Source organism: Nematolebias whitei, chromosome 21 (assembly GCF_014905685.2).
Source record: "Nematolebias whitei isolate Nwh7 chromosome 21, NemWhi1, whole genome shotgun sequence".
In the NCBI taxonomy this organism is placed as follows: Eukaryota; Metazoa; Chordata; class Actinopteri; order Cyprinodontiformes; family Rivulidae; genus Nematolebias; species Nematolebias whitei.
In genome coordinates, this window is record NC_056518.1 from 885,670 (window position 1) to 897,456 (window position 11,787).

At 45.0% G+C, this 11,787-nt stretch overlaps 1 protein-coding gene across 1 annotated transcript in view; it reads left to right on the forward strand.

Annotated features, from left to right (window-relative positions):
- Positions 1-235: 235 nt before the first annotated feature.
- LOC119427583 (glycogenin-1) overlaps positions 236-11,787 on the forward strand; it is a 14,622-nt gene continuing 3,070 nt past the window's right edge. The window contains exons 1-5 of the mRNA XM_037695218.1: positions 236-353; positions 8,086-8,221; positions 8,298-8,472; positions 8,673-8,835; positions 9,609-9,735. Coding sequence (XP_037551146.1) covers positions 236-353; positions 8,086-8,221; positions 8,298-8,472; positions 8,673-8,835; positions 9,609-9,735 — 719 coding nt within the window. The remainder of the gene's footprint in view (positions 354-8,085; positions 8,222-8,297; positions 8,473-8,672; positions 8,836-9,608; positions 9,736-11,787) is intronic.

Sequence of the window (11,787 nt, forward strand, 5' to 3'; positions counted from 1 at the left end):
GGTTCATTGCGTCAGGACTGGTTCATTGCTTCAGGACTGGTTCATTGGGTCAGGACGTCCGCCGTGAAACACTTAGCACATGCTTTAATGTTGAAGCAGGGAGCAGCCACAAGAACAACAACATGATGATGAACAAAGTCGAGTCAGGTCCTCTGTCTGGACATCATGTTTTACACTGAAGGGCACTTCCGCTGGAGGGGGCGTGTCCACAGTCAGCCGTCACGTGATCCGGAAAATGTGGGTCTTGGCTCCTGTGCTGCACTGTTCTCAGCTGCTGCGCCTCTGCTCTTCGCAGTGCGCACCTCTCCCGAGCCTGGAGCCTCGGGCGGCCCGTGTCCGGAGCATCATGTCGGGTAAGAGCCAGCGGGGCTCGGCAGCCCCTCGGACCGGACCGGACCGGACCGGACCTGCGCGAACTCACCGTTAATCTGCGGGAACATCGCGACTCGAAAAGGCCGCGTGCCTGAAACTAATGTCCATGCAGCACCTGAAGGGTTCACAGCTCGAGCACTGGTGCAGATTTGATGAGAACTGGTCGGGTTGTGGTGCTGCAGCGTCTGGACCCCAGTTAAACTGGGAATATTGTCATGCAGCGTGTCCATGGACTCATTTAATGTCTGTGACTTGCTCACCACAAACTGGTCCTGTTTGGACATGTTGGCAGAAAGGTCCTTGAAAATCCATAATTGTTTGAATAATTTAGTGAAGTTGTGCCTAATTTTAACCATTTAATCCTAATCCGAGTGTTTCACTAACGTTTGCATGAGTAGCTCATCAACATCAGATGTCAGGCTCGGAGGGATTAGAATCTGCATTCCCTACATTTTTGAGGAAACGATCAAGGAACGACCTTGTAAATGGTTTCAGTCAAATGAATTGTTTTATCAAAGGCCTGCACACTTGCATGCCAAGTTTTAAACTAAAGTCCTTCTAGTTCTTTCCATTTGGGTCAAAGTTTGTATGTCTGGAACAAACCCAGAGATTAACAAGAACTTGACTCCCTCACCTCTGGTCATGAGCTCTGGGTGGTGATGAAAGAAGGAGATGCTGGATACAGGAGGTGACATGAGTTTCCTCTGCAGGGCAGCTGGACTGTCCCTCAGAGACACGAGGAGGAGCTCGGTCATCAGGAGAGACTGGGAGCAGAACCGCTGCTCCTCCACGTCCACAGGAGACAGCTGAGGTGCTTCAGGCATCTGCTGAGGATGCCCGCTGGATCCCTCTCTAGGGAGGTGCTTCAGGCATGTCCAACTGGGAGGAGACCCCGGGGAAGACCCAGGACACACAGGAGAGACTGTGTGTCCTGGGTGTCCTGAGAACACCTTTGGAGTCCTCCCAGAAGAGCTGGAAGAGGCTGTGGATACAGATGTCTGGACCTCTTCAGATGCTGCCCCTGAGACCTGACTTGAGAACAAGTGGAAGATGATGGACAGTCAGCTGTCCATAGAGCTCAGAGTACACGTTGTGAATGACTCAAATCTAAAATTACCTGCTTTGTAACCATTTTTGTCTTTTCTAAGATCAAATAGCTGTTGAGCCCAAAATCTATTCAGTTGAAAACAACAGTCCATGCTCAATAATCCAGGTATATAATCCAACATTTTTCACTCAGCTCATCTGGACAGTTTCTTCTTTTTGTGCTGAAATGTTTTGCCTTCGATCCAGAAGGCTTCTTCAGTCAAGGAAACACTTTGTTGTTGACTTTCTTGTCTTCAACCAGTTTGACAAGACTGTCGACAAGGAAGAGGGCCAGCAGTGGAGGAGGGGACGTACCAAAGACACCTTCTTAGCACCAGCAGAACTGGTTTGTTCCACTTTGGAGTAAACTGTTGGGGGAAGAATCAGTATTGTTGTGTGTTTCCTTGACTGATGAAGCCTTCTGGATGGAAGGTGAAACGTTTCAGCACAAAAAAAGGAACTGTCCAGATGAGCTGAGTGAAAGATGTTGGATCTATTCAGTTGTTTTTGTGCATCAATGGTTGCTTTCTGAAAGTGTGATAAAAATCTTACTGGTTCATGACATTTTTTGCTAACAAACATGGGTACAACAATTTTTACTCGTGCTTTAAGTAAGCATTTGTGCATGCTTTTATTTGCACAGAGGATATAATTAACTTCCTTTTCTTACCTTGACAGTTGCTTCATATTGTGGACGAGCCAAAGTCTGCAGCTTCAGACCCGTGGCTTCCTCTACTACTGTCAATCATCGGTTTAGAGTTGAATTTGTGCTGCACATCTCTGCTTGTTCAAAATACACGTGAACAATAAAAAGACACCGATCACATGGAAGAGTGGGCACTTTAAAAGTGATGAAGCACAGCTGGACGGCACGGTGGAGCAGTTGGTAGAGCTGTTGCTTTTCAGTGACAAGTTCACCTGATCGAATCCCGGCCAGGAGCCTCCTGGGTGCAGTTAGCATGTTCTGTCCGTGCTGCGTGGCTTTTCCCCGGGTACTCTGGTTTCCTCCCACAGACCAGAACCATACGCGTTACACTGACTGGTAACTCTGAATTGTCCCGAGGTGAGAGAGAGAATACTAATAGTAAATAATACACGTTGTTGTTGTTGTTGTTGTTGTTGTTGTTGTTGTTGATCATTTAATAACAATAGTAATAATATTTTTGTTTGTTTGTATGATGATGATATAATAAAACATAATAATACATAGTATTACATACATAGAGACACGTAGTCTCTCCAGTGTGTCCTGGGTCTTCCCCGGGGTCTCCTCCCAGTTGGACATGCATGAAGCACCTCCCTAGGGAGGCGTCCAGGGAGCATCCTTACCAGATGTCTGAACCACCTCAGCTGGCTCCTCGATGTGGAGGAGCAGCGGTTCCATGAGTCTCTCCTGATAACTGAACTTTTTTTGGACCTGCAACAGAGAAAGAATAGAAACAGCCTTTATTGTCCCACGGATGGGAAATTCAAGTGTACCAGCAGCAACAGATGAAAAGATTCACACCAAAGTTCCTAAATGTTAAACCAATATATAAAGAAATAAGATAAACAATATCAATAATAATGTTCAGTATGTGTTGGAACATTGATAAGGACAGAGTACTGACAGCACAGTGTTACAGGCAGAGTGAGTGTTTGAGCAGAGGTCAGCATGGATTTAATCCTTGTAGAGTTTGTTGGAGCAGTGATGGTTGTAGAGTCCAACAGCTGCTGGAGGAAGGAGCTGCGGTCACCTCGGGTCAGCACTGTTCAGAGATTTAAAAACAAGAAGGATTTTAAAATTAATTTGAAAGTGAACTGTGCGCCAGTGCAGGAAGGCCAGAACTGATAGAATGTGCTCTCTATGGCCTGTACCAGTTGAAAATGGGGCTGCAGCATTTTGGACCAGTTGTAAACGTCCAGTGGAGATCTGGCAGGTTCCAAACAGAAGCACACTGCAGTAATCAGGCGTGGATGTTATGAAAGCATGTATTACTGTCTCAAGTTTAGTTTTGGACAGTATGGACTTCAGTTTAGAGTCACCTCAACTGAAAAAACAAAGAAGGGTCCTTTTTCACTCCCTTTCCTAACAGGCTGTGAATCCATAGCCGAGGACAGAAAGCCTGAAATTGAAAAAACATCCCGCACACGAGCAGATAATGACACAGACGTTCCGCAGGCGAGGGGAGACGAGAGCGGTCAGGGTGTTCAAGGACACTTCAGAGGCACTGTAGGACTTTTTATAAGAATGGCATAATCAGCCATTTCCCACTGGTGACATCTGTAAACTCTCTCAAGGGGTGCCGAGGTCGACCAAGGACTGTGCCAGAGAGAATCCAGGAGTCCTGAAATGATGACACAATGTTTATTCAGCTGGGTCCCTTTGATAGGTCCGCAGACTTCCTCGATGGGAGGGAGGGGGGTGGGGTGGGCAGGGCAGAGCATCGATTTACAGGGCCTCCAGGTGAATTGAGATAAAGTGGCCTGTCAAGGCCAGCCGGGGAGCCGAATTCAGATAAAGAACATTTGTTTTGGGGACAGCCAAAACTTTACTGATTTATGTCTGCCTTGAGTTTTTGCTGGTCCTCACGAATCCCAAACGTTCAAATTAAGTGGACACACTGCTGGTCTGTGCCTGAGAGTATTCCCCAAAGTCTGATCCATCCTGCCAGCGAATCCTAGGCGCTGCAATTGACCTGCGAATCTCACAAATCACATCCAATTTGCGGTTCAATTCACAAAGCAATTGAGTTTGGGTGCTCGAGGCACAGAGCACCATCACATGAGGCAGGCAGCCTGACCAGGGCCAAATTTTCTGCCAACGACTTCCTTGTTTGTTGATATACCAGGAACCAGCTGATTCCAAAAAGCAAGAAACCCGTTCTCATAAATCCAATTATGTATACCATCTTCGATAGATAGCAGAGATGGGCACATCACCTTCCAAATGCCCCAGGAATCCATGACATATCCAGCTGTGTGCGTGTCATCAGGGCAAGTTGGCTCGCCTGAATCTTGTCTTCTCGTCGAGAAAATTTTATCAATTGCGTTGAGAGACCAGCTGAACAGTTGCATCACAAAAATGATGGTTTGAAAGATATGTAGAGAGAGGCTCAGAAGCAGTTCCACAGACGGGACGGAGCAAAAGCAAAGTGGAGGAGGGAGAGGAGGGAATGTGTCCGTCCTTGACAAGAGCAAGTGGTGAAGTAACAAAAAGCGATATGAAACAAAATGTCAATTCTTTACTGGAATTTCAATAAAAGATTGAGATTATTTAGTATTTTCTGGCAATGTGAGAAAAACGTTGTGTTGACTGGTTACAGTTCTTCCTAAATACTGAGCTCTGACACATTGTCCCAAATTTTCATTACATTTTAACAACTGTTTTAAAAGGAAAGTAGCATTTTTTATATATTGTCTGAAACAGACGGTCTCTGTGTTTCTTTTTTGATGTCAGTTAAGTTTTTTTTTAAGAATAAGGCACAAGTCTTCACACCAGGCTAGGCTAATGGTTAGTCAAATGTATGATTTCATTTAGTTTTTCATCTCATAATAAAGGTACATTGTTGAACTTCTGCATGACACCGTTTCAGTTCGTCACGTAGTCTCATCCTGTGTTGTGAAAGTAGGTGTGCTGAGAATAAACCACATGTTGACGCTGCTGATTGTATCAGTCTGATGCACACGAGCAAGTTGATCAGTGGCATCAACGTTACTCGTGCTCTATACTCGGCACACATATATTCATGTAGAGTACTACAGTAGAATACATATCGTACATAGTTTTACAGCGGTATGACAATTTTGAGAGTTTTTCTGGCTTCTAAAACAACTTGATCTAAAATATGGCCTTGTTAGGCTAGCTGTTAGCCTAGCTTGGAGGACCACTTCTACCCTTGAGATACTTCAAACTGGCCAGCATGTGACATGCATATCTTACAAATGCAAAAGTGGAATAAAGCATCGTAATGTTTAAAAGATTTGGCATAATCCTTTTGAATTTGGTGCAGTCAAAGTGAAACAGGAAATGACATTTAAGGGAACTTGCTTGTATTTATTGAAAAAATAATGTCTGAGCTCTTCATCTCTCTCTGATAGTGAGTCGGTAATGTAAAGAAACTCAAAGTCTTTGCTACTGTCTGTATTGTTACCCAAACTAGCAATGCTGCGTTGACATGCAGGTGCTCCTCTTCGTCATCACTTCCTGTTAGTGCACATGCAAATATCACAGCGTGAATTATTATTATTACTATTTGCGATATGGTTTTAACGTTATTCTAGAAAAATGTGTTCATATTCTAAAAATATGATGCAGGGACTTTAAGACAAGGGTGTCCAAAGTGTGGTTCGAGGGCCATTTGCGGCCCTTGGAGTGATTTTATGCGGCCCACAGCTGCAGTTTAAGAACGGTATCATTTTGTCCAGCAGGCTTAAAGAGGTCGATGCAGACTTTCTGCAAATTGTTGGTAATCTTTTTATATAATGTTTAGGTTTAACAGCAAAACAGATGAAAACCATCTTCTCAAAAAGAGCAATATTAAACAAAATGCAAATGTTTGGCTGTAATCATTTTATTTTCACTTCATGGTATAAAGCACCTAAAACCTTTACTGGTTTCTACCAGAAAGGAGACTTTTGGATAATGATTCATAAATCTTTTCTAAATATTGCAGTTGATAAAATAATCGAGGGAAGCTGGACGTTTTTTAAACGAGTATAGCGTGGTATCATCTACATACGAGTTGATCAAACAACTGTGTCAACTCTTGAAACTGTGCCTGCAGTCAACCTACTTCACATATGGGGAGCAATATTATAGGCAGAAACATGGGTGTGCTATGGGGTCTCCAGTTTCTCCTATTGTTGCCAACCTGTACATGGAGGAGGTAGAAAAGAGAGCCTTGACGTCCTTTTCAGGGACACCACCAAGTCATTGGCTCAGGTATGTTGACGACACCTGGGTTAAAATTAAATCTCAGGAAGTCCAACATTTTACTGACCACATCAACTCTGTGGATAAATACATCAAGTTCACACGAGAAGATGTAAAAAATGACAAGTTGGCTTTCTTGGACTGTGAGGTCTCAGTCTCTGATAGAGGACTTTTGCAAACCGAGGTGTACCGCAAACCCACCCACACAGACCAGTATTTGCAGTTTGACTCCCATCACCCTTTGGAGCACAAGTTAGGAGTCATCAGGACTCTGTACCACAGAGCAGACAGCGTCCCCACTAGCTCAGGAGCCAGGCAGAAGGAGAAATCCTACACAAGACAGGCTCTCTCTGAGGCTGTTGGACTCATGAGTGTCTAACTAGAATAATCACTGTGAGGGGCCATATCGTGTTGCTGCTGATCTGTTTCGTGTTGCTGCTGATCTGTTTCAATGTTGGTGTGTTCATGCGTGCACATCTGCTCACAGACTCATGTTCATGTTTGTGGTGATGTTCAATGTTTTGTGTTATGGGTGCTTAGTGTATATTTAGTTGATGCATTTCTTGGTTCATATCTTGGATGTTGTTGCTGTTTTTCTTGTGCATTTTATTGTTGGGTGTAACTGGGACCCTGTGTACATAATTTCGCTCCACCACATGTACCACATGAGGTGCGAATGACAATAAAGAAACTCTGACTCTGACTCTGACTCTCTGACTCTGACTCTAGAGCAATGTGGATATCCTAACTGGGCCTTCCTGAAAGCAGAGAAGAAGCCCAAACAGGACTCCAGTCAGCCATCAGGTGAAAAGGAGGAACCCAGACCAGTGGTCATTCCGTATGTTGAGGGAGTATCAGAGAAACTGAGACGTTTATTTTCTAAACATAACGTCCCAGTGGCTTTTAAACCCCAAAATACATTACGGCAAAGACTGGTTCATCCCAAAGATCCAGTCCCCCGGCACAAACAGAGTAATGTTGTGTATGCTGTTCAGTGTCAGGAGGGTGATCAGTCTTACATCGGGGAAACTAAACAGCCACTGGCCAAAAGGATGGACCAGTACAGAAGATCAACATCATCAGGCCAGGACTCTGAGGTCTACACTCATCTCCAGGCCAGCGGTCACTCTTTCAGGGATGAAGATGTTCACATCCTGGACAGAGAGGAACGATGGTTTGAGAGAGGAGTAAAGGAGGCCATCTTTGTGAAAAGAAATCGTCCATCATTAAACAGGGGTGGAGCCTCCAGGTTCAACTGTCCCCCTCTTACAATGCTGTGATTGCTAGTATCACTCAGCCCTCTGTGAACAGTAAACAGCCATCAGGTGCTAATGATCCATTGTTAGGCTGATGGTCCTTCTTGAGCATGTGATCAGCTGGTTTTGGTTGTCAGCAGCAAAACTGGTTGATCCACCCTGAGAAGGTGCTATTTAAGAGACTGAGCTGAATACAGCTCCTCAGACTGAGGAAGTCTCTCGGATGAGAGACGAAACGTTTCTACATTTTTTTTTTTGCTTTGTTTTGTTTTTTGTTTTTTTGAATGTCCAGAGGACCAGATTGAACTTTCTTGGATTTTTCTACCTGGATTATTGAGCATGCATCAGGAGATAAATGGAGTTCTTTGTTTTTTCTTGAAATTTAAACTGTTTGGCAAACCATTAAAAATATTCACCATGTGCTCATCATGTGGTCAATGTGTGTTTTCCAAACAGACCAAGCTTTTGTGACGCTGGCCACAAATGACAGCTACGCTAAAGGGGCGCTGGTTCTCGGCCAGTCGTTACGAAACCACAACACAACCAAGAAACTGGTGGTGTTGGTAGGACCTCATGTCGCAGAGCCTTGCAGGTACAGCCAGAACGTTTAACCTTCCTACATAAATATATATCCAGCGCTGACGTCCGTCTGACTTCCTGTGTTGTAGAGAAGCACTCGGCTCCCTCTTTGATGAGGTGTTTGTGGTCAATTTGATGGATTCAGGCGATGGGGCCCATCTGGCCCTGATGAAGCGTCCAGACCTGGGTGTAACGTTCACCAAACTGCACTGCTGGACTCTGACACAATACAGCAAGTGTGTGTTCATGGACGCTGACACAATGGTAAGAAACAAACCAGCCAATGGAAGGAAACCAACTCCATGGCAATAAATCTTATTTAAAGTGCTCGTAGTGTTACATTTTAGTTTTGCTGCAATCTTATTTTTGACAATCTATAAAAATGATCTTGGATGAGTTTATACAACTTTGTGTGTGTAGGGTATTCTAAGCGCATTTACTGAAGTAGCTTGGTCTGTGTGCAGGTGCTGTCCAACGTAGATGAGCTCTTTGAGAGGGAGGAGCTCTCTGCAGCTCCAGATCCTGGTTGGCCAGACTGCTTCAACTCTGGGGTGTTTGTCTTCAGGCCGTCCAATGAGACGTATGAACAGCTCGTCACGTTCTGTGCTGAAAACGGCAGCTTCGATGGTGAGAGACTGGACATGGCATTTGTAAACTGCAGCAGCCATTTTTGCACATGCACAGTATTCTGGCTTGCAGACAGCAATGAGCAGGAAGCTAAAGAATAAAAACACTATGCAGGGTTGGACCCAATTTGTTTAAATTTGTGAAGAAGCAAGTGATCATGTGTATAAAAGATAAAATGATTGGGATCCGTACCCTGAAGAAGCCCGATAAGTAGAAAAAAACACGAAGTAGGACTAGTAGCACAAGTAAAGGCTCCAAAAGAGCACAGAATGTCACGACTTCAGCGCCCGGCCGTCTCTCGCTCTGTGCTGTCGGCCACGCCCACTTCTCCGCAGCAGAATGGACATCACGGAGGAGGAGCTCTGGGCTGCACAAAGGTGTAGCAGGTGCTAAATAATTTATTTTAAATGAAAATTCCATGCCAGCTGTGCAGCTCATCCATCAATCAGCCAATTGTGTGTCATGTCCAATCTTATTTTGAAAAACCGCGATAGAGCGAGTCCGTGAAAAACGAACCGCGAAGTAGCGAGGGACTACTGTACATCACACTACTGAAAGGTTGAAGTAAACATTACTAACATGGAAAAGCAGTGTCTTTTACAAATCAGCATAAACAGGACATACTGATTCTGTTGAACAGAACAAAGATGGTCATAGTCTGGCTGCTCTGAACATCACTTTGTGTGTTTTAACGTGATAAATGAGCCCCGACTGCCTCACAGTTTGCTCCACGTTCATATAATTAATGTTCTTATTTACGTCTGTGTCCTCAGGTGGAGATCAGGGGGTTCTCAACAGTTTCTTTGACACCTGGGCAACCGCAGACATTTCCAAACATCTTCCCTTCATCTACAACCTCAGCAGTATCGCCATCTACTCCTACCTTCCAGCTTTTAAACAGTCAGTACACACGTGCGCCCACACGAACGCGTGACTAATCATTGAATGCATCGCGTGTTTCCATGCTGTGCTTCTATACATCACTGCACAAGATCAGAGTCAAGGAAAATGCAACTCATACAGCTCAGTTTTTTTTCACACAATGGATCTAGGCAATGAACACCATGGATTGAAGACGGGATGTTCTTAGAGATCATGGAAACCAAATTCTTCCAAGACAATGAGAACAGCGGAGTGGCCTCCTTGCCAATCTTCAAGTCACACTGCCAACTTCCTAACAACAGAGTGCACAAGTGTTCCCCATCACTTCAGCAATCTTTCAAGAAAAAAAGCCAGAGAAGAAGATTCTGCTTTAGGTTTATGCAAAGGATGTTTGATAATCTCACAGAGCTCACTGCACCACTTGAAGATGGCAAAGAGTGCTGGTACCTACCTACCAACCTTTGGAGGTTATGATCTGCTGAAGCCAGGTTGAATAAGAGTTGAATTAGATTTGTCTGCATGACATGATGGAATCTCCCTTGATGTTCTACAAGGACCAGACCTTGGCAACCGTCTCCTTGGAGTCCTTCTGAGATTCAGGAGCGAGCCAATCACTGTTACTGCTGAAATTCTGCACATGTTCCAGTGCTTTACAGTGCCAGAAGACTGAAGGGATGCTCTTGGTTGACTGTGGTACCACACTAACAACCAGATGGTGAAGTGGTTGAGTATCTTCTGAAAGTTAATACCTTTGGAAAGAGCCCCTCTCGTGCTGTTTCCATCTGTAGGTCTGGTAAGGTCTGTAATCAAAGCCTTCCTGGAATCACTGTGGGGCCCGAGGCTCTCTGCGACCCTCCACTTGAGCTCTTGAAGTCGGTAGTTTGTTTCTGTGAATCCCTCCTGGGTCCAGCTCCTGGTTCCCCTGACGACTCCAAGTTCACTCTCAGCAACATGCAGCATATTTCCCCAAGTGTACCTTGGGACTACAGCTCCGTGACAGTTGAGCTAGTTTTCTCCACACACTTTGTACCCAAGAAGCAAATTATTCCTTGTTCTCTTTCCGTGGACTGCACATTTACATTGAGCACACGTGGGCTGTGTGAGCAGCTGTTTGTGTGTTGCTAACCCGGCCAAGGTCAAGACTCTGTGCAGGCCGAGACCCCCCCACTGGATTGTCAAGGCAATTTCTCTAACTTACAACAGCAGAGGTGTCCCAGTCCTTCAAGGTGTGAGAGCACAGTCCACCAGAGGTGTAGCAACGTCCTGGGTCCTACTCAGAGGGGTGCCCACGAGTGACCTCTGTTCTGCAGCCAGCTGGTCTTCACCCGTTGAGTTGGATTGTTTGGATTGACAGACTCTTTTTTCTGCTGCGTGTAAGGTGATGCACTAGCATGCTGTATTTGAGCCGGGTTCGATGGTGGCACTGCGGGGGTGATTATACTTCATGTGTTGTACTGAGTGAGTTGAGCTAATGGGAACGTAGTGATTACTGTTCCCTGCAGGAGAGGGACGAGGTACAGCACGTGTTGCTCTGCTGTGCAGCTGGGTTTGGTGACTAGTGACTGTCTGAGGAATGCCACTGATGACCGATGGATATGTAGTGCAGGTGAGGCCTTTCACTTCTCGTCTCCAGGCAGGTCACGCAGGGGAAAAGCATCCCGTACTTCATATGTTGTACCTCGTTCCTCGCATTGTGCTGGGGGGTAGAATGCTATATTTCAGGGCTATTCAACTGGTGGCCCACGGGCCGGAAATGGTCTGCAGGTGACTTTAATCCCGCCCACTTCATCTAAATAAATAATTAAATAATAAAAAATGAGTGTGTGTGTGTGTGTGTGTGGGGGGGGTGTCTGGGTTTGGGTTCTGTTTATTGTATTTATGATTCAATGCAATAAAATAAACAAGTTAAAAAGGTAACAGAAGGTTGTAAACGTTGGTTTAGTTACATAATGGTTTGAATCGCTGGATGTCCGGCCCCCGAGCTGTTGGCCTTCAGAAACTGTGGCCCCCCTGGACGATGGGGCCAAAACTTTATCACAATATATTTCTTAATTTCGGTCAATAGTGATA